The sequence below is a fragment of the Ochotona princeps genome, chromosome 10 (genome assembly GCF_030435755.1).
Source record: "Ochotona princeps isolate mOchPri1 chromosome 10, mOchPri1.hap1, whole genome shotgun sequence".
Classification (NCBI taxonomy): domain Eukaryota; kingdom Metazoa; phylum Chordata; class Mammalia; order Lagomorpha; family Ochotonidae; genus Ochotona; species Ochotona princeps.
In genome coordinates, this window is record NC_080841.1 from 56,270,532 (window position 1) to 56,292,253 (window position 21,722).

The 21,722-nt window shown below is 40.7% G+C and overlaps 1 protein-coding gene across 17 annotated transcripts in view; it reads right to left on the bottom strand.

Moving 5' to 3' along the window:
* Nucleotides 1–21,722, bottom strand: part of CELF2 (CUGBP Elav-like family member 2) — a 557,307-nt gene that overhangs the window by 82,318 nt on the left and 453,267 nt on the right. For all 17 annotated transcript variants that reach the window (XM_058669492.1, XM_058669491.1, XM_058669481.1 and 14 more), the window contains one exon: nucleotides 5,832–5,880. In XM_058669492.1, the coding sequence (XP_058525475.1) occupies nucleotides 5,832–5,880 (49 nt within the window). The remainder of the gene's footprint in view (nucleotides 1–5,831; nucleotides 5,881–21,722) is intronic.

The following is a 21,722-nucleotide window of genomic DNA, read 5'->3' on the forward strand; positions in this document are numbered from 1 at the left end:
CATCTCTCCCTTTCCAGATTCAGAAACTTTGGCTGGCACTTTTTTGAGAGCAACAAAAAATTTCCTATCATGATACATTGGATTTTAGTTTTTTTTTTTAAACACAAGAACATGAAAAATTCCCACTTGGTCCTTGATTTCACTAGTAAACTGTAATTATGGTGTTTAGCTAAAATAACTTGCAGGTTTTGAGTTTGCTCTAGGGTGATGCTGTAGTGAATTATATATGTAACTCCTGAGTAAGCTAAAAGGTGACTTTTTTTTCCCCTAAGATGAATATAAAGTAAGTTAAATGGAAACCACTTACAAAGAGATCTTGACTTCCTACCCAAATTTAAGGGGTAAATTTGGCTAGACAGTAGGAAGGAACAAACTCACTCTCTTTTAAAAATAACAAATATTAACCTAAGGGGGGAAAGGAAACCCACGTCATCCTTATACTATACAAAATGCTAATTTTCTCTGGGTGTGTGGACTCACAGGCACATGCATGCATAAAGCAAGCTGGGCATTCCCAATCTTTTAGCAGCCAAAGTTACTCTGTGGTTCTAACACAGTTGCTTTAATGGCAAATGAGGAAGACTAAATGTAACCAGTTCTCCTCTCCCTTTGAATTTTCCAGGGAAAACATTAAATTATCAGGATTATTCCCATGATTCTCATTTAATGGATCCTATAGCTTTGTAAACTGTGAAAGTAATTACAATTATTTTAAATTCACTTCAATTTTTTCACCAAAACATAAAGATTTATTTCTTGCAAATATTATCATTTTCTCAGGCTATGAGTATCAACTGCTTAAATACATCTATGTTCGCAGTATTCTGCATAGTATCCATGGTGCTTTATGAGAATTAAAAATAAAAAGAGCAAGAATTCAATGACAAGGTTCTGCCCTCAAGAGGAAAAGTCGTTTTCCTCTAGGTGAGCCAATGGGGTAATAGGGAAATCCTTCAGCATCCTTAGTACTGCACCAATGAGGTCCCCCTCATTAGCAGGGCTGAGAAGGGTTAAAGTTCTCCTCTCATAATCAGAATGGTTAACTCTTCAAGTATAAATGTTGACTTTTTTTTGAGTGGGGGGACAGAAATACTCCATTTTAAAGAATGAATTCTAGTTGTGAATCTCTGCTAACACCCTGGTATACAATCTGTCAAAGTCACACCTGGATTCGGGCTGCCTGAATTAATTAACAAGTTCTCAATGTGTTAGTGTTAACATATGGCACTTAATTACTGCCTCTAATTCTGTGAGTCTCTTCACTCTGAATTTCAAAATTACTTCTTCATCTTCCAACTGGTCAGAAAGAGACTGGATGGACACACCTAGTGTTCCTGTTTTTCATGGGAGCTTTACAGGTCTTCTCCTGACCCTGACAGCTAGCTCTTGCTAGCTCTGTCCTTGATGCATTGGATCCTGCAAGTGCTGCAGGGCTTGGGAAAGACACAGTGGGGCTTCAAGAGCCAGTATTTAAGGATCATCATCAAGTTCTGAGGCAGGAGGGTTAAAGCAAAATGGATTTACGTTCTGTCTACAGAGCTAAAACAATCACAAACGAGAAGCATGATTTAATAGTCAGTCCTGGCTTTAGCCACTGAGATCCAAACACAAAACTAGAGCCACTCACTGCCAGACTAGCCTCAGTAACAGCTTTTAATGTTAAATCTTGCACAGCTGGTACCTTTCACTGCTAGAAACAGAGGATTCAAAGCTGGATAGTGCAAACATGGAACACAGAATGCATGTTCGCACTATTTGATACAAGCACTCTAAATTCATGCTTTTTCAAATGCCAGTCCTATACTATCAGGTTTCCACAAAGAAACAAACAAACAAACAAAAAAACCAGAAAACAAAGAAGTTTGCGATCAGTTCTGTTGCAAGTTGGGTCTTTATATCCAGTGTTCTCTTCCTGAAGTTAGGTCATCTTTTAATTACTAGTGTGGAATGGAATGGAACTTTCCCCCCTTGTTTCCTCTTGGATACTCAGTTCACTACATGTGGAAGCAAAAGAAAATACTGTGAGCTTTGTATAATTGGGTAGAGATCTCAGCTCAAATCAGAACCTACTCAAAGAAGCCTTGGAGATTTATGAGGCTGGCTCAGTAAAATCCCAAAGTGCAGGACTGATCTAAGGGCTACCTAACATTTCTGGACTCACTAAAGAGGCTCCCTCCATCAGAATCTCTAGCAGGACCAAGGCAGCAAAACGTCACTGTCCATCACTAACCGATCCATGGCGAGCACTCCTCCCTTGCTCACCAAGTAAAAGTTTTAGAAATCAGCATGCACTGACAATGAAGACAGTGACTCTCTAACTTGATGAGTCCTTTGTGCTATCCATAAATGTCAGCAAGCTCAATAAAAGTGCAATTAGAGCTCGTTATACTTCTTTTCACAACTACAGGAGCTATTTAGAGCATCTGAGCCAAAGAAATCTTGGTGCTCTTTGAGCTTCTGAAACTATGCTTACCTGTCAAAAATGCCACGTGAAATAAGAAAAGGTTTGCAGCTTTTATCACTTGCTTTGGAAAATTATACATTTCTTCTGATTCCTAAATCAGGTCCAAAGAGAACAGTGAAACCTGTTCAAATCCATGCAAGGTGAGGTTCCATGTGAGCCTTTAAAAAGCGGCTTTTTAAACTTTTCTGACTGGAAATTCAGAGAATAAATGTCTGAAAAGCAAAGGAGAACTGGCTCAACTAGGAGGTTTGGGCATTTTCACTCTGTTTATGGATTTCTGCTTTGAAGTCTGGAAATATTAGCAGCCTCAGTTACCAAAACGGCTGCCTCAGTTAGTGGAGGTATGCTGTTAATTTATTGATTACGTGCCATATATCATGGTAAGGTGTTTATAGATGTCAGCCTATTTAAACATCATATAGCATTGTTATGTGGGTATCACCAAAGAAGCTCCAGTATCCCACTGGTGCCCTTCCCACAGCTGAAGATGGCTGGGTTCAGTGATGCTACATAAATTGCCCAAGGACATAACTAACAAGTGCAGAGTCTGGCAGGAATCAAATTAACCTTCTTAAAAATGATTTTTAACTACTCATCCATGAAGCTTCCTGAAAAAAAAGAAAAACCAGTTTTAGGTACTGCCTTGTCCTAGTATTAGTGGTGCCTAATACTTGGCTTTAGAGGTCTTGAAAAATTGAGAGAACTCATGGCAATTCTATTCTGTTGCTCTGGTTCTAGAGTCAAAGCAAACATTCTCTTCAGGGTCTAGAGACAATGGACGGCAAGAGCAACCAAACACTCTGAACTCCTGGCAGCCTGAGGGTAGAAAGGATTCCTGAAATCAAGGTGTATACATGGAACAGAATATGCAAAGACATCCTTTCATGCTTCAGCTATTTGGGTACTTTAGGAAATGTTTCTGTTCAGTTCCCTTATCTGTTATGTTTTCATAACTACAACCAAGGCAAACCTTCAGCCAGATACTGACCTAGTTTTAAGGAATGATGGGGTGAGGGGATAGAGCAGCTCTTGAGAGTCACAGGTTCTGAGACGACCTGCACTGATAGCATTCAACCCACAGACACAAAACTCATCTCTCCCCACTCAATCCCTGAGGAACAGAACATTCTGCAAGCATGAAGCTCAGAAACAAAAGGGCTCCAGGCACCAGCACAGCAAAACTGTCTTTTGCATAGCAATGCTCAACAAAAAGCCCTATAAAACTGAGGGAGGGGGTTCGGAGTTGGTAAAAACAACCAATATTTTATGGAAATGCACTGTCCTTTACAAAGACTGTCACAGGGGCTGGCATGGTGTTGTACCAAGCTAATCCTCCACCTGCAAGTGCTGGCATCCCTACTGATACCAGGTTATGTCCCAGCTGCTCCACTTTCAATCCAGCTTCCTGATAAGGATCTGGGAAAGCAGTGGAAGGTGGCCCAAGTCCTTGGGCCCCTGCATCTATGTTGCAAATCCAGAAGAAGCTCCTGGCTCCCAGCCTCAGATCAGCTGAGCTCCGGCCATTGTGACCATCTGGGTGTGAACAAGCAGATGGAAGACTTCTCTGTCTCTCCTTCTCTCTAAAAATTCACCTTTCAAATAAAAGTAAATTAATCTTTTTAAAAACTCTTATACAAAGCTGGCCATAAATAGCTTGTTCTGGGGGGTTAAAAAAGGTCAAACTATGTGAAGCAGTTATGTTTCCATTTTCTGAAAGATTCAAATTCTGTGTTTCAGTGAGTATTAGACACTTATATAGTAGATAGAATATCAGTTTCATGAGGCCAGGGATATTGTCTCTTGTGGTGTGTTTCAGGTTAGTTGCTGCAACTGCATCCCTACCCACAGGTATGAAAGTAGGGAAGTAATAATCACTCAATGAGTAACTACTGTACAAAGGAATGAAGAGATGTGATCTCAGAGCAAAGCAGCAGATTTTAGAACTCTGACACAAAAGACTGCTAATGGTCAAGCAGTCTAGGAAAAAAGGGATGGACTTATGAAAAGCATAGCACTGGGGCTGGCATTCGGCTCAGTGGCTAACATCTATTTCCATGTCCAGCATCCCATACGGGCGCTGGTTTATGTCTTGACTGCCCCACTTCCCATCCAGCTTCCTGCTTGTGGCCTGGGAAAGCAGTGGAGGACGGCCCAAAGCCGGGATCTTGTACTCACACAGGAGACCTAAAAACTCCTGGCTCTGGATTGGCTCAGCTCTGGCCGTTATGGCCATTTGGGGAGTGAACCAGTGGATGGAAGATCTTTCCATTTTTCCTTCTCTCTGTAAATCTGCCTTTACAATAAAAAAAAAAATACATCTTAAAAAAAATAGCACAGAACTGATGAGAAAATGGTGGTTAGTGAAGCACTGAAGTGTACTCCTCAAGAGAGGAGCGCTGAGACAGAGTGCCAGCGGCATGACACAATGACTTCAGATTTTCTTAAAAACTTTCTTCTCTGTGGAGAAGCCAGAAAATGGGATGCACTACAATTAGCAAAAAAATACCTTGTGGAGAGATTTAGAGCCCAATCATAATTTACATTTGCAGATATGTAGATCTCTAAGTGCACGGCTTCTGCCCTGATTACTAATTAATGAGGTGCAAAACTGCCTGTTGGAAGCAAACAGTGCTGATTATGTCAGTCTTGTGGGACAGAGAAGCTTTGCAGCCTAAGAAGGTAGGGGATTCTTTTAATATACATCTCAGGAAATTAAAAGAACACAAAAGGGAAGAAGGTAGCTTGTAGAAATGGAAGCAAAAACTTGAGAGAGAATTGTAGGCTTACTGATCCTCATGTGTCTTAGAGAGGCACATCTCAGTTCTTTCATGGATTTCATCAAATGCATATTTTTGTGCCAAGTGTACACTTATTTAATCAGCAGCCTGCATTCTGATGTAAATACATCGATATAATTTAGAAAACAGGGCAACAGGAAAGGCTATAGTCTCCAAGTCAAAGAGGAACAAATGGGAAATTCAAAATCAAACGAAAGCCTAATTTTTACAGGACAGTTCTTCCTTTCCTGCTCATGTCCTCTGCCCACCCATCAGGTGTCCCCATGCTGTTCTGCTGCAGGAGGTAAATAAGCGCCACATGGTACAGGGTCACTACACCGGGAAGGCCCCAAACAGAGGGACGTGGAAAACTAGTCTGTGCAACATTCTCACAGAGCACACCATCAGAGAGAAATGAGACAGGGGTGTGGAATGCACATGTCTCTGGTCATGCTGACCACAGTGGAAGGTTCCTGGAGCAGAGCTCTCTGCTTCTCACAGAAAAAAACAGCTGGGGCTGGATCCCCCTCCCCCACCTGACTTTGTAAAGCAGCACACGTTATTAAAAGAGACAGTTGATTACCACCTACCGTTTGATTTTTCACTATCTGCAGGTTTCATCTGAATGGGATGATGCATCTAAAAATACAAAAGTGAGAAAGTAAAGACAGATTGAACAACTGTAAAAACAGTCTCAGAAATCTGATACTATTCATCTTGAGTGTTGTTTTTGTTATAAGGGCACACAAGACTTCTCCCAAATAAGATTAACTAAATTTAAAAAGGACGCCTTTTTTATGTTTGGATATAATATTGTAAGCCTTCTAAGTCATGAGACACTTGAACAAAGTGCTTGAAAGTTTGGAGTCAGTCTTCAGTTTCAAATCTGATTCTGGTCCCACCATCCACTGCAACTACCTGTGACCTTGGGTAAGTGTGTTCTCTAAACTTCTGCCTTCTCATCTGAGATGGAGCTAACACGAGTGTAGCAATGTTAAGTGCTTTAGAAGCACAAGAAAGGGTATGCCTAAAATATTAGCTATTGCTATTAATACAAAACAAGTACAGGTTGTCTTTGTTCCTCTGCAGGTCACTCAATATGTCTGCTATGTGGAATTGTCTTAGGTCTCATGGTTCTGAGTAATTTGGAAGTCCAGCAGTTGACTGATTTAGGTGCCAGTGCCAAATGGTTCAATCCAGAAAAGGAATGCAGAGGCACAGGAAGAATGCAAGGAAAACAGGAATTGAATACAGGAGGAGGTAGGGAATGAAGGAGAAAGGGACCTCAACATAATGTTCAGTGCATATGCAAACGCAGAGAGAACCTGAGACAAAGCCGGTCTGAGGTCCTGAATCCTAGTAGAGCTGGACGGCTCACAGTCCTCCACATAATGCTGATCACACCACCGTGCACGATCCAGTTTACTCCAAGCACAGAACGCTACCATTTCCAATTAAAATAAATTCCTCAAACCACTTTCAAAGGTCCTCTTGCTTCATATTTCATCATACCCCAAGGAACACAGAAGCCACAGGGTGGATGGAATCACTGGCTGTGCAAATGCTTTTATTATAATGGGTCCCGTTCTCTCTGAACCTTTAATTTCCCCAGTGGACTTCCATCACTGGCAAGCTGCAGCTCTGGGTTTTTTTTCTAATTTAAATGAAAGGGGAATGTACTCAGCTCTGACACTTAATATGATAGGAAATTATTATCAGGTAGCCCATGCACACCTCATGCCTGTCAGGGTCCTCAAAACACACAAGGAGGGGGAAAGAGGAAGAATTCGACACGGGAAAACAGGCTAAATAATGCAGAGCAGTTGGATTTCTCCTAAAAGGAAAGGTGACCTTATGTACAGAACTTGGTCCTTGAGATGTGGGGTCTACTATTATTCCTTCTTTCTTCATTAATCTATTCAATTTGTGCAGCAGAGACTACAAGTTGACCAATCTTTTCAAAAGAGTGCAATTTATGCCTTACAAAACATGCAGAGGTCAACTGAAAAATCCCTTATGCATTGTCTATTCTATAGTAAGAGAGAAATGAAAATAAATGGAGAAAACAATCAGTGGGTCTGATATTCTTTACAGCCTACATCTGCCTACGCTTTTAGTAAACATAAGAAGACATAGCCTGTGTGTCAGGCTCCAGGTTAAAGACTGGGAATGAAGCTTATGTGGAGAAGTTCCTCTCTCCTTTAGGTGCTTACAGGATGGTGGGGGAAGCATCAATCCAAACAGGTGAATGCTGGAGGAAAGGGAGACCTCTGTTAGTCTAGAGGCACAGGCATTCACTTCTCTGGCGAAGCAGGCAATGATTTCCCCAAAAAGGTGACACATGGGTAGAGTCTTTGAGCTTGCCAACAGTGGAAGGGCAGAATGATGTATAAAATCTCTGTGAAATTCCATATCATTATACAGTTGTGAGAGAGACAGTAATATCTTACAGCAAGGAGATAAAACTTAAGCAGGGAACACCATGAGAAAGGGCTTCAAGGGCAGTGAACCTCAGGTCTTGGATGGGCTTGTAAACTACTATTTCTAGAAGATAAACTGTGCAGCGAAGCTAGGAAACTTTATGGAAGACATGAAAAAAAAGGACAGGGATGGAAGACAGAAGGTGACATCTTTTCTCTCAAGTTTGGAAATACTTTGAATTTGTACAGTGAATAGGCCAAAAAGAGACTAACGGGATTCACAGTCTAAAGGCAAAGGAGACAATTAAACCAACATGATATAGAGGACACAAAAATGACAAGAGATGTTCCTACTGCATATCATGATGGCTCATGTGCATCTACTTTAAACGACGTTGGCAAACATCTGAAGAGCAGCACAAAGCACTATAAGTGCTTAGCTTCATGTGTGAAGGGCAATACAACCAGAGGAGGTCTGGGAGTGCAGGAGTCAAATCACTCTGCCTGAAAGCTAAAAAGGATCCTACAAATCTCACATGCTCTCAGTTGATGACCTAAACAGAATAATGTGATTTCACTAAGAACAACGAGTGGGTTAATGGCAGAATGGAGATGAAAAATCTAGTTCCAACTCCTAAGCCTGCAATGACCCCTCTACCATGTTGCTTTTCCATAAAATGTCCAACATGGGACTTGGACATAGGAGACTTTCATTCAGAACCGCAGGCTTCCCTCACTGAAAAAGCCAGACCAACACTGGTTGGAAGGCATCTGCAATATTCCTTAGGTGAAAGTAATCCTTCCTTTTTCTCAACTCCCTTAACATTCTATCTCTGTAACTTTATGACTAGTATTACACTAAGACTTTGCTCTTCATTTTCTTGTAGCTGCTCAGTTTCTAACTTAAAACTACCCAGAAAGCTCAGGCAAGCAATAGAGGTAGCAATAAAGCAGCTATTGCCACTGTGGACTTGAATTTTATTTTGTTTTTTTTCCTGGGCTAAAAGCATGAGGTGGGTATTGGCTGAACCTCAGAGAGCTGGGCTGTCATACTGTGTGCTGGCTTCTGAAAGGGCAGTAATCCTACTTTAGGTATGTTCTGAAAATAATTTAAACAATGCATAAAGTCCTGTGACCTTCTTAAACGAAGGTGTTCAATAAGTACTGCTTTAAGAATTGCTCATTTTCAAGAGCAGCTCATTTGAGACACAAATTTCTGATCACACATAGGATGTAAGTGTCAAAGACGACCAGGAATGGTCTGGAGGATTTTTCTCATAATGTTTCCTCCAAATTTCATGATTCTAAGAACTGGGAGATTTTTTGCGTGGAGCAGGGAATTTTTTTTAAAATAAGATTTATTTGTTTTTCTTGGAAAGCCAGGTTTACAGAAAGGAAGAGAGACAGAAAGATCTTTCATCTGCTGGTTCCTTCCCCAAGTGGCTATGAAGGCTGGAGCTGAGCTGATCCCAAGCCAGGAGCCAGGCGCTTCCTCTAGGTCTCCCATGTGGGTGCTGGGTTCCAAGGCTTTGGGCCATCCTCGACTGCTTTCCCAGGCCATAGAGAGGTAGAAGGGAAGTGGAGCAGCCTGGATATGAACTGGTGCCCACATGGGATCCCAGCACATGTAAGGCGAGGACTTCAGCCACTAGGTTACCTTGCTGGGCCTAGAACTTAGTGTTAAAAGAGTGAGCATTCTAATTGAGATTTTTCAAGTTACAACAAAGGAGTTATTTCCCTACAACAGAGATGATTTTAAAGATTTGATGCAATAAAATGCTAGGACTACTCATTAATTTATTTGTAATTTATCAGACACTGGGAATGCACTGGTGAGGAAGAATTCTCATCACAAGGAAGCTTGCAGTACAAAAGCAGATGCACATTTCCCAGAGTATGGTATGGTATACTAAGACAAGCAGTGTGCGAAGTCAAAGGAATATTCCAACACAATTCAAGGAAGAACAAAACACAAAGTCTCCCAGATGATGCAATGTTCAAGTTTATTCTGGAAGCAATATTGGTGTTAACTGGGAAATCTCCCAGGAAATCTCCAGGACAACATACTTGAAGGCATACAGTAAGAGAAAAGAGGGTTTGATGTTACTGAAGAATGTTGGTAAAACATTCTAACCAACAGAGGGAGTTATCACAGATCATTCACCAAAATACCTAAAGCACAGGAAGGATAATAATGAGCAATACACTTACAGCTGGGGGGAAAAACTGAAGAAAAATCCAATACATGTCTATTCAACTCTGCATTAAGTCACCCCAGGCATGAGAACTAGCCTCTAAAGATCATCATTTTTTCTCAGCTCTTTTGTCAAGAACTACAGATGAATGAAATCGGTGGGAGCAGAGCTGCTGAACTTCCACAATGCATCCATCTCGACTAGAGAATCTGGCCACCTCTGCTGCTGCAGGATTCCTCGCCAACACATGCCCTGCCCTTGGAACTCCTGACAGCAGTGAACCAGCAACAAGTCCCGAAGAATAGGACAGTCAGTATTCCAAACTCACATGTCCTGCCAGTTGTAAGGGACTCTCACAGTCAGGCTTGAAGCTCGTTCCTCCGAAGATACCTCCTTCCCTTTGTGAGCACATGAACTTCAAGGATTTTTGCAAGGAGTCTTCCAACAGACAGGTTAATTAAATGGAGGCAGTGTCTCCATATCATAGAGAACTTGCTCTATCTGAAAATATATTCAGTGGTCTAAAGTGTAAGGATCTGGCTATACTATCTGACAAGCCTAGAAATTTATTAACATCATCCTCTGATATTCAGTGTAGTTTTCTTGAGTCACATTGCAATACAACACTGAATCTATTACTTGGTTTTCCAACTCCAGCTTCTGTGAGCATGATTTTTATCAGGACAGTGATTGGAACAATGTTTTTGTGAATAATCTGTTCATGGGAGTAAATTTACTTAATCTATTTACCCTAACCTTTTTTTTAAGATTTATTTATTTTTATTGGAAAGGCAGATATACAGAGAGGAAGATCTTCCGTCCGATGGTTCACTCCCTAAGTGACTGCAATGGCTGGAGCCAACCTGAAGCCAGGAGCCAGGAGCTCTTCTGGGTCTCCCATGCAGGTGCAGGGTCCCAAGGCTCTGGGCTGTCCTCAACTGCTTTCCCAGGCCACAAGCAGGGAGCTATGGGAAGCGGGACTGCCGGGATTAGAACCAGCAGCCATATGGGATCCCAGCGCATGCAAGGCAAGGACTTCAACTGCCACTAGGCTATTGCGCTGGGCCCTCTTTACCCTAACCTTACATTCCCATGAATAAAAGGCTTTTAAATGCATTTGTTAGATTTTTTTTTGCCTTTACATGTATCTTTTTTCATCTCATTGTAGAATAATATTTTGGCTAAAATTACTAAAATTATGTATATATATATATATATATATATATATATACACACACTGGCTATATTTTTGGTCTCTATTTAGTTCTGTTTAGTTAAAGACAAATGAAATATAATGGAAGGGGGAAATTTTTAAGCATTCCCTCTTCAGATACAGTGGACTTGGAGGTCAGCATATTCGTGAAAGATCAGTAACCTACTGTGTCTCTGTGTGTATTAGCGGTGGGCATGATATGCGCTGTCAGGGCTGTGCCGTTCAGACCACAGCGCTGTTCCTACAGCATCCTCCAGAATGGATTTCAGGGTCTGATTAGACTTGTAAAGAGGGGAAGCTCTTTAATGATAAGGCCCTGGTCCTTTCTCTCCCAAAGCTAAGATCATGCACCAGTGAGAGCAGGCAGCTGCTTCTCTCTTGACTCAGGCACTGGCTGCTGTCTTATGCCTCCGTTCCTGCCATCCTGACAGGAAGTTGTCAGTGATGTAGCAGCGAATAAGCCTTTTCCTTCATTCTACTTCTGACAGCCACTGAGTTCCTTCCTCCTCTTTTCGCTACACACACACACACACACACACACTCTCTCTCTCTCTCTCTCTTTCTCACTCACTCACTCACTCTTCTCTTTCCAAGAACTGAGCTGTACACCCCTGGTCGTCAGAACGGCTGAACTCTGATTGGATCTGATGCCCCTTATCGCTGAATATGTTGACCTTCAATTTGTCACAGAAGAGCCCAGCTGCAGCTCATGAAAATGAAAATGAGGATACACTTTGGAGCCATGCCATGACTCCAAGCCTGTAGGGGTAACTGTGAGGATGGAGAGGGGCATGCTCTGGCAACGGCTGTCACTGCGTACGTTCTGATGTTACCACGTGCCAGTGGCAGGGATGAGGCTGACCACAGAGCAGCAACATTCACTGATCAGCTCTCCAGAGATCCCATTACAGACAAAGTCTAGTGTGATTTCTCCAAAGCTCTCGGCTGTCCTGTGACGCATAAATGGAAGGATGGAGCCCTTGGGGGAAGGAAGCAGCTGACGGGAGGATGGTGAGACTGGTTTCTCACACATCGGAGAATTCATGTCGAAACTTATTTAACCCCAGCCATCATCAATTGATGAGCTAACCACCTTTAACACAAGATTCAATAAAACATGCCATTTTTAAACCTGGAATGGGTTTTACAGAGTCATAGTTACGCATCTCATTATTAAACCTACCCTGACCTCCTGAGAAAGCAGCCGTGCTGGCACATATTATAAGCTTAATCCCCATAAAATATTTAAAAGTAGAGAAAAGGAAAGGGAAAAAAGTTCACAAAAGAGCTATGTGCCAAAACGAAAAACAATTAAGGGATTGATCAAGCAAAGACAAATGAGTATTTTCTTTCACTTTATGACAATACAGAAATGGTGTTCATATCACACTTGGATGGTAAGTTTGAAATATCAAAAGCACCTGTACTTTCTGGATTGGTCTCAAAAAATTTAATGACTGGTTCAAATGATTTTCAAAAGAGTTGTCATAAATTGGAGGCAGGTCACCTTCCCTCTCCACCCCCACAGATGAAAGATTCCTGTCACAGGATCTACTTATGTCTCCAAAGCTTTAGGGCTTTGCCCCTTTTCTCAAGGTAAGTCATGGTTTGTTCTTCATAACAGAAATGGGGGGAAGCAATGGTTGCTTTAAGGATGTCCAATGAACCCACGGATTTTCTTTCTTTTTAAAATGTTTAATAGCTTGGTAAGCCTGCTAGGATATCTTTCATATAACAGTATAGTATGCCTACCAGAATATTTTTCATGTCACTCTTCACAAATACAGATGACAAAAAAAATTCCTTTGTCAGATCAGTAAAAACCAGCTTTTATCATTGAGACAAAGCCAGATGTGGAGTTCATGGCTGCACCTAGAGGAGAGGAAATGGAGAATGTAGGCCTGTGTGTGTGTGTGTGTGTGTGTGTGTGTGAAAACAGAGGAGGACAACTTCACCAATTTTTCAGACGGTGTTGTAAGCTACATATGTTAACTAATTTAATTTTCAAAACAGGCTTATGAGATGGGTGCATTTATGAAACAAAGAAGAGAGAAGAAAAATGATTTGGCTGAGTGATTTAAGATAAGTTAGATAATGTGACAAGAAAGTAGTTAAGCAAGGATTCAAACCCAGAGTTGGGGCAAGGACCAAAGTCTGTTCTCCGTTTGAGCCCTAGCAGAGACCTACATAGCCATGCTCGAGGGTCTGCAACATAACTTCTTTCCATAGTAGCCTAAGGAATGCCTGGGTTTCCTCCCAAATTAGAAAGTCATATATTAATGAGGATTGCACATGTGTATTGAACACACATATGCCATTGTATTCATAGTATTTACATAACACACATAAATTGCAAAATTTAAAAAATTTGCTCCCAGAACAAATGTTATTGTCTGAATTTTCTTCATGAAAGAGCATAGCAAGCAAGCTTAAAAGTCACAATGAGAAAAAAAACACACATGGCTTCTAGTCGAGGAAGTACAGCCCCAGCCAACGCAGCATTGACCATGTGCACATGTATGCACTCTTTTGAGGTTCCGTGTTACTTCAACATCCACTGTCCCTCAGGCCCCTCTGAGTAAGACTGAGAAGATGGAATAAGACAAATTTCTCTACAGGGTACACTCTCGGAAATGTTCTACACTTGTGTTTATAAGAAGTAAACTGACAACACACGATTAGCTATGAACTATTCTGTAAGAGGAAAACATTGGTTTCTACTTACTGACATTAACTGGTGTTAACTTTGGTGGCCTAGTCACAAACTCAGAGAGCAGAGAAATGCACTGCGATCTAGAGAACAAACTGAAGCATGCACACTTGTTTTTGAGTAAGCCATCATTCACACAAGGCGGCTCTGGATCGTGTAAGCTCTGTTTATTTAAATGCTACTTTGGAATTTCTGGAGAAAAACATTACACTTTGAAGATGCAAATTCCATGGTGTAAATACAGTAAACAGGAATCCTCGATTCTCTGAGTTGCAGTGCCATTCTAAAACACTGTGTGCATCACGGTTAAGTGAGTTAACGGGCGAGGCACACAGAAAACATTCAATCAATACTGACTGACACATTTTTATAAAGCTGATGCAAGCCAAGAAAAAAAAAGGGAGCAATGTAAAGATGACAATAACGCAGCAACAAAAGTTACTCTCCCTTTACCTTTGAAAAATCATATTGTGTGGATGTGTGTGGGGGCACTAGTAGAAATAAGTGAGGATTCATTCCTAACAGTAACTGGGACCCATTCAGCACTGAAGCACTGACAGCCTATCAGCTGACAAATTAAAGTCATCACTACTTCACATAGCACCGGAGTTTCACTGTGGAAAAAAGGAAAGATCTTGGGGCCAGTGTTGCAGTACATGGGGTTAGGCTGCTGCCCGGTACACACACATCTTATACTGCAGTGTGGGCTCTAGTTCTGGTTACTCTGCTTCTAGGCCAGATTCCTGTTGTGGCATTTGGGACCTGAACCACCAGATGAAAGATCTCTCTCTCTCTCTACCTTCTTATTGGATGAAAATAAACAAAATAATAAAAAGCTCTTAATAATAATAGTCTCATTTTGAAATGAAGAGGACATGTTGTAAAGAACAGCCTTATTTGGTCAATTGGATACATAGCTAGTATTGCTCAGCTTTCAGTTTTTTTCTTTTTTTTTTTAAGATTTATTTTATTTTTATTGGAAAGTCAGATATACAGAGAGGAGGAGAGAGAGACGAAGATCTTCCATCCAATGATTCACTCCCCAAGTGGCCGCGGTGGCCAGAACTGAGTTGATCTGAAGCCAGGATACTGGAGCTTTCCAGGTCTCCCATGCAGGTGCGGTGCCCCAAGGCCTTGGGCTATCCTCTACTGCTTCCCCAGCCACAAGCAGGAAGCTGGATGGGAAGTGGAGCTGCTGGGACTAGAACTGGCGCCCATATGGGATCCTGGTGCATGCAAGGTGTCGGGTTAACGTGCCAGGATCTGCTTTTTTCATATATGCCATTCATCCAGTGACAGAAACACTGAGGCAAAAATTATCTGCATGTGATTACAAATCGCGTTTTTAGTTATAACATCACCTACTTACGTTATGTTAAAGTCACACAGGATACTAGAGAGGAAGAAAACAAGCAATGCAATCATTTAGTCTTGGCAAAAAAGTAAAATAAAATATTGCAGGAAAATTAGATTACTCTGGGTGGAATTCTATGAGGGAATTTGGAGTCTGTTATGGTGATTAAGTCATCATTTCTGACAGATTACTCTAATCGACTGTCAAATAACATTCCACAACCCCATCTGTAACTTGGCATCCTTGGTACTCAGCCTATGTTATCTTCTGTACAGAAAACACATACCAACCAGAGGAAGTACAGCTCAGCATTACACTTATTAGCCATGATGAGGTTTTGCTTTTTCATACTAAATATAGTAACACAAGTTTTCATTGTGCACTATTTATTCTTAAAATGAGAAAAAAAATGAATAAGCTTATAAGAGGAGGTATGGACCATGAATGAAAAAATAACAGTTATGAACAGAGCATGAGTACAACACTTTTAGAAGCACTACTATTCAAGAATAAATGTAATCCTTTTTAAATTTAACTTAGCTGAGGAGTAGTACAGGATGTGAATTATAATGGTCAGTCTATGTTACTTTTTAACTCTCTTGTCAGATATGGTACCTAATTAGCTATTGTTTCATTAAAGGTATTGCTATTACTGTATTCAGAAATGTCACTCTAAACAACAATGTCTTTGATGATCTTGTCACTGGATCTTTACAATGGAATAAAAAACCAGACAGTAGATCTTCCAAATGAAAGCAGAGCAATACTAGTTGAGCATGTACCTATATTTGTCTAGGATTTCCTGTTAGATTTTTATTTACATGAGAGAGAGACTGAGTTCCCATTCATTGATTCACTGCATAAACACCTACAACTACTGGGGCCAAGTCAAACCCAGCAGATCATACAAGGTCTCCTGTTCCAGAGGCAAGAATCAACTTCTCAAGTATCACTTGCTGTCTCCAAGGGTGCACATTAGCAAGAAGCTGGAACAGAAGCAGAGCTGGGAGGGTGGGGGGCTGTCTTGGCGGCACATCAGGCTAATCCTCTGCCCTGCAGAACCAGCATTCCACGTGGGCACCAGTTTGTGTCTCAAATGCTCCATTTCCAATCCAATTCTTTGCTTATGGCCAGGGGAAGCAGTGGAGGATGGCTCTGCACCCAGGTGGGAGACCTGGGAGAAACTCCTGGCTCCCAGCTTCAGCTCAGCTGATGGCAGCCATTTGGGGAATGAACCAGCAGATGGAAGGTCTGTCTCTTTGTCTCTCTCTGTAAAATCTGCCTGCCAAATAAAAATAACCTTAAAAAAAATAAGCAGAGCTGAAACCTAAACTATGAGATGTGTATGTTTTAATCAGTTTCTTATCCTTTAGACCAAATGCCTGCTCCAGATCTTGTTTTAATGATTAAAAAAATGGAGCATACAAAATAGTGGTGAAAATGGAGCTAAATGAAAAGACTCAAAATAAGACCTGTAGAATTATAGGGCAGCTGAGGTTGTATTGTTACAGCTAAAATCATAGCAAAAGACGCCCAGAACTTTGTGCAAAAATTGAAAGATCATAATCACTACATATTAACTAGCTAAAATTAAGAGAAAGGAAACAATTTTTTCTTATCACTGAGTGGGAAATATATCCATATCCTTTCAAATCATAATTTCTTTTGAGTGTCTGTCTTCTACAGTCAGCAACAGATGCTGCAATAATTCATTTTCAGCTGTTACTCACTTGCTTTGTTGGTCACATTGCCTGAGAAATGAAAAATATATACTGAAATAATAATGGCTGATGTAACCACTAATAATAACGTAGTAGTACATTTAGGTTTCTAATACTAGACTCTCCTTTTTCAGAAACATAGTATAAACTCATATTTTAGCAGAAATGAGTTAGATCAAAAATGAACTATCTTTTCAATACTTGTCTCTGTCCAAAATGACCACCTATGGTCTCTGTTCTCACTTGGCCTTTAGCTCTTTTCCCAGAACTAATTGTTTGTATGTAGTTAGTTCACTTGCACAATTCTCAATATCCAGTCAACCCGCATGACTAAAGTCCTGCTTAGTGGTCCAAGTTGGACAGTGCGGCTTCCCCCTAGTGGAAACCAGCTGTTCTCCTGCTGGGATCCTCATGCCAGTTCCTTCCCTGAGTGCCCAGCTGTGAGTGCTAGCCATCGATCCTGGAACTCGGCTTCTCACCTGGATCTTCTCTGCCTTCTTTCCAGGCTATAGTGTGGATTCCTTTCCATAGGTGAATACCCTTTGGCTGGAATAAATGTGTCAAGACTGTTCTAGGATTTTGGTCACTCAAAGGAAAATTATGCTGTGACTTGAGAAAGCTGTTCATGTAGCACTATCTCTAGGAAGGCAGAGGGCCTTGGATTTCACTTCTCTCTCACATAATAGTGGGCTTGGTTTAAATTGTGAAGATTTTTTGCCTTTGGGAATGCTCAGTTTGCACCTGCCTTTTCCCCTCATATCCCTGTTACTGTCACTGCTACTGTCCCAGGCAGGTCTTCAGCTCAGCTCAACTTGGGTCCTGAAATGCCTTCCTCACTGGTTTGGATTATTGCCTTCTAAATCATCTTCAGCATCGTCATTTTTTGAATTTGTCAAGACTTAGGTTCAGAAATCTCTTTTCTGTGCTCAACAACTTTCGATTATCTGAAAAATTCAATTCTAGCTCCTTGGTTTGTATTTCACGAAACTTCTTGCTTTGGTCAAAAGCTATCTTTCCAGGCACATTTTTTAATATTGTACCACATTTCTCTTTCTATTGCAGTCATTAAACTTTCTATTCTTGAGAACTTCTACCACAAAAAGACATGATGAAAAAATATAAGGAACCCCCCCCAAAATAAACAAAGAACCAAAACAAATAAAGAAACAAAAAAAGACATGAAGGTCCTTCCCAGGCAAATAAACACAATATTTCATTTGCCCTAACAACTGTTGTGTTTATGATAGAGAAACTCCCATACTTGGTTTGGCAAATTGTCAGTTTGTGAAACTTACAATGCATATGGTTCAACTTCATATGTTACCCAGCAATGAAGTTGCATTATTTCTTTTCAGATGATTTTTAAAAAGTTGAATTTATAGCCTATTTCCTTTCTAAGGTTTGCAGAGTTTTCCAACAAGGTATCTGCAATATTTACTACTTTTAATATGAGTTAAGCATCAGTCTTGATGACTTAAAGCAACATTCCACTCTTAATTGGTTACAGAAACGATAAGTATTTCACGTGTAATGCAGACATGCTTTATCCACTTAAGGAAGCTTTAAGACTCTGCTGATCTCATTGATGCTTTACTCAGTAATCTCCAGCTTCCTCTTGACCTTAATCTAAAACCACCACAAAAATACCCTAGTTTTCAAAACCTTGGGTTCAAAAGTAGCTAGGAAAATTTAAGTCAAGTGACTTTCATTTTGAAACCTCTGATCAGGCACAGACATTTCAAGTAGGCAGAATGATACAGTTGAATTTTGCATTCAAATGATGCTCCCACGAGCTTCATTTCTGAGTCCTGAGTTGTCTGAATTGCTTTGCCAGCCACATTTATTAATTAGTGTCTAACATCTCCACCTCTCTGAAAGTTGCAACCTTTCATAAAAAATGTATGATTTGATTGGCTTAGGAATGACAACTTCATTTACACCAGAAAAATAAATACCATACCTCACTCAGCATTCTGTTTCCATTTATTTATTTAACTACCTCCATAGCCCTTTGGGATTTGTACTAAGTGAATGAAATTAGATAACTAGAGCAATTTTCCTTTCTTAATCATGTTTCAGTGAAATGATTAAATCTCTCCCTCTTTTTTTTCTAAATAAATGAGGCTGGACAAAAAAATAATACATAAATAAATTAGATAGATAGATCAGTGGCAGGTCTGGAAAAATGCCTTCAGGGCTATTTCGTATCACCCATGTTTAAAATGCAAATCCATTAAGCATCTAAGCAAGACATCTGATACTGTTTTTAGCACCTGTATTTATTCATCTCATTTTCTACAGTAATACTAACTTTGATTGATATTTTGCCAAATGAAAGTCTCCTCCAGTGCTGCTAATTCTTTACGAGTTTAATTTCACTGTCTCATTTTGATTTCTACCTTCTACTCTAACGTGTGAGATCGTTTACCAACTTTGGAAATTACTTGTTGGCAGAGCTTGGGGCAATGATGATGACTGTTCAATTGCTCCATAAATACGCCTATCCTGAAGCTCAGGTTTCTAAAAGATCAAATTCAAGGTTTGGGCTTCGAGATGTCTTGTATGTAACTAAACTTTCAATGGTAAGGGTAAAAATACAGGAATAAGAATATGTGAGGTCATATGGGAGAAACATCAAGAAATACAGTTACACAAAACCCTCTGTTGATAGCACTGAATCTGTAACAGCAAATTATACTTTGATGACTTGCTGAAGTTTTGGAAAGTAGCAGTTAAAGGGCAAATGGGAAGCTTTGTGAGTTGTTTGTTTGTTTGTACAGAAAATGTCACAGCCAAAATTCAAAGGTCTGGGTTTGAAACTTGGCTTTTCCGATTCCAAGTACTTTCAGTCAGATCATCTGACCTTTTATTAAGTCCAGGTAAACTCATATTCGGATTAAGAATCATATCAGAAAACCTCTACATGATTGCGAGGATTGCATTAAAAATCATATTAAAAAACTGTTAAGTATTGTAAGCTTGCTGAGGTTTGTTAATCATGTAAAGATTCAAGCACAAAAAGGTTTTGTGAATCTGTACAACACCCTGTTTTACCTTGCGCTTCTAGTTTACTTATTGAGTTTGGCTATGCCTGATAAAAATACTGAGGGGACGGGCCCGGCAGCGTGGCCTAGTGGCTAAAGTCCTCCTCGCCTTGAACGCCCCGGGATCCCATATGGGCGCCGGTTCTAATCCCGGCAGCTCCACTTCCCATCCAGCTCCCTGCTTGTGGCCTGGGAAAGCAGTTGAGGACGGCCCAATGCATTGGGACACTGCACCCGCGTGGGAGACCTGGAAGAGGTTCCTGGTTCCTGGCTTCGGATTGGTGCGCATCGGCCCGTTGCGGCTCACTTGGGGAGTGAAACATCGGATGGAAGATCCTCCTCTCTGTCTCTCCTGCTCTCTGTATATCCGGCTCTCCAATAATAATAAAATCTTTAAAAAAAATTTTTTAATAAAAAAAAAATACTGAGGGGAAATCAGGAAATGAAAGGATTGAGACCACTCTCCCACCTCTCACCCCATCCCAATAAAGAGGTCTTGAGGTTTAAAACAATTTTTAAATTTTTGGATAGTGAGCGAGTGTTGACAAATAAAAGTTATTCTGAGAGTTCATTTATGCAACATGGATTTGTTGAGTGCCATTTATGGTATGAAGCATTAATGCGTGCCCTGCCAACAGTCCCTCTCTTAAAAAAACCAGAGCTTAGTCTGGGGGAGACTAGGATGTCAACAACACTCACAGGGAACAATGCATAGCAGGTGACGGGATGAATGTAGGCATATGACGTTGTAAATTATAATGAAGGAACATTTACTTCTACCTTAGAACTATGAGATGGCATGTAGATGTGTCATATGCCGGGATACAGTTAAGAAAGTACTAGAAGCTGAGCAAGGCAGGTTCAGAGTATGAAATTTGTATTTCACCTGTTAGACTGAAAAGACTCACTCTTTTTTTTTCCAGCCACACGACACAACAGTGTCCAGGCCCTTCTGTAAGTGTGCTGAGGATAATGAACAATGCCAGAGCCCTGACTGCGATTCCGGGTCATCTTCTCTTATTCAAAAAAGTCTCTGAAAGACTAAATAGCATAGTTCTTAGATGGATTGTGCTGAAAATATCTTAATCCCATCTCTGCTTTCATTAGCTTTGATAACCATTGATAAGTCTCAACTAATAAAGAGCGGATAATCTGGAGATGCACTAAGGCAGAAGGGGTTTCCTCTCACTGATTGGTAATGGGGAACAGAACGACGCAATGCACTCTTTCAACAGCAGAGGAGAAGGTAAAGACGGTTGCCAGCGTTCTGAAAGCCTTCTATATACACATTACAATAAATGTAGAAGAGAATAACATGTTTAGAGAGTCAGAGTCAATACATATATGCAAAATAGCTATAAATATACCCAAGGAATATTACACAGTATATACACAGATTTTGTCATTGGGCCTCAATGTTGTAGTTTTATAAGACTTTGAATGCAACACTTATACTGGGTACAGCTGGTGCTTGAGGTGCTAGCATCCCATATGGGTGCTGACTGTCTCAATTCCGATCCAGCTCCCTGCTAATACACTTGGGAAATCAGTGGGAGATGATCCATGTAGGAAACATGAAACTACTGGCTCCGAATTTGGACCAGCCTGGCTCTGGCCATTCAGGCCATTTCAGGAGAACCAATCTCAATCTCTCTCTCTCTCTCTCTTCATTGCTCTTTCTTTCCCCTTCAATCTTTTCTTCTGATTTTCAAATAAATCACACACACACACCACACACACACACACACACACATATATATATATATGACTTTGGGAGCTAGGCCCAGGGCACAGTGGACTCAGATCTGCTTCACATCAAGGCCC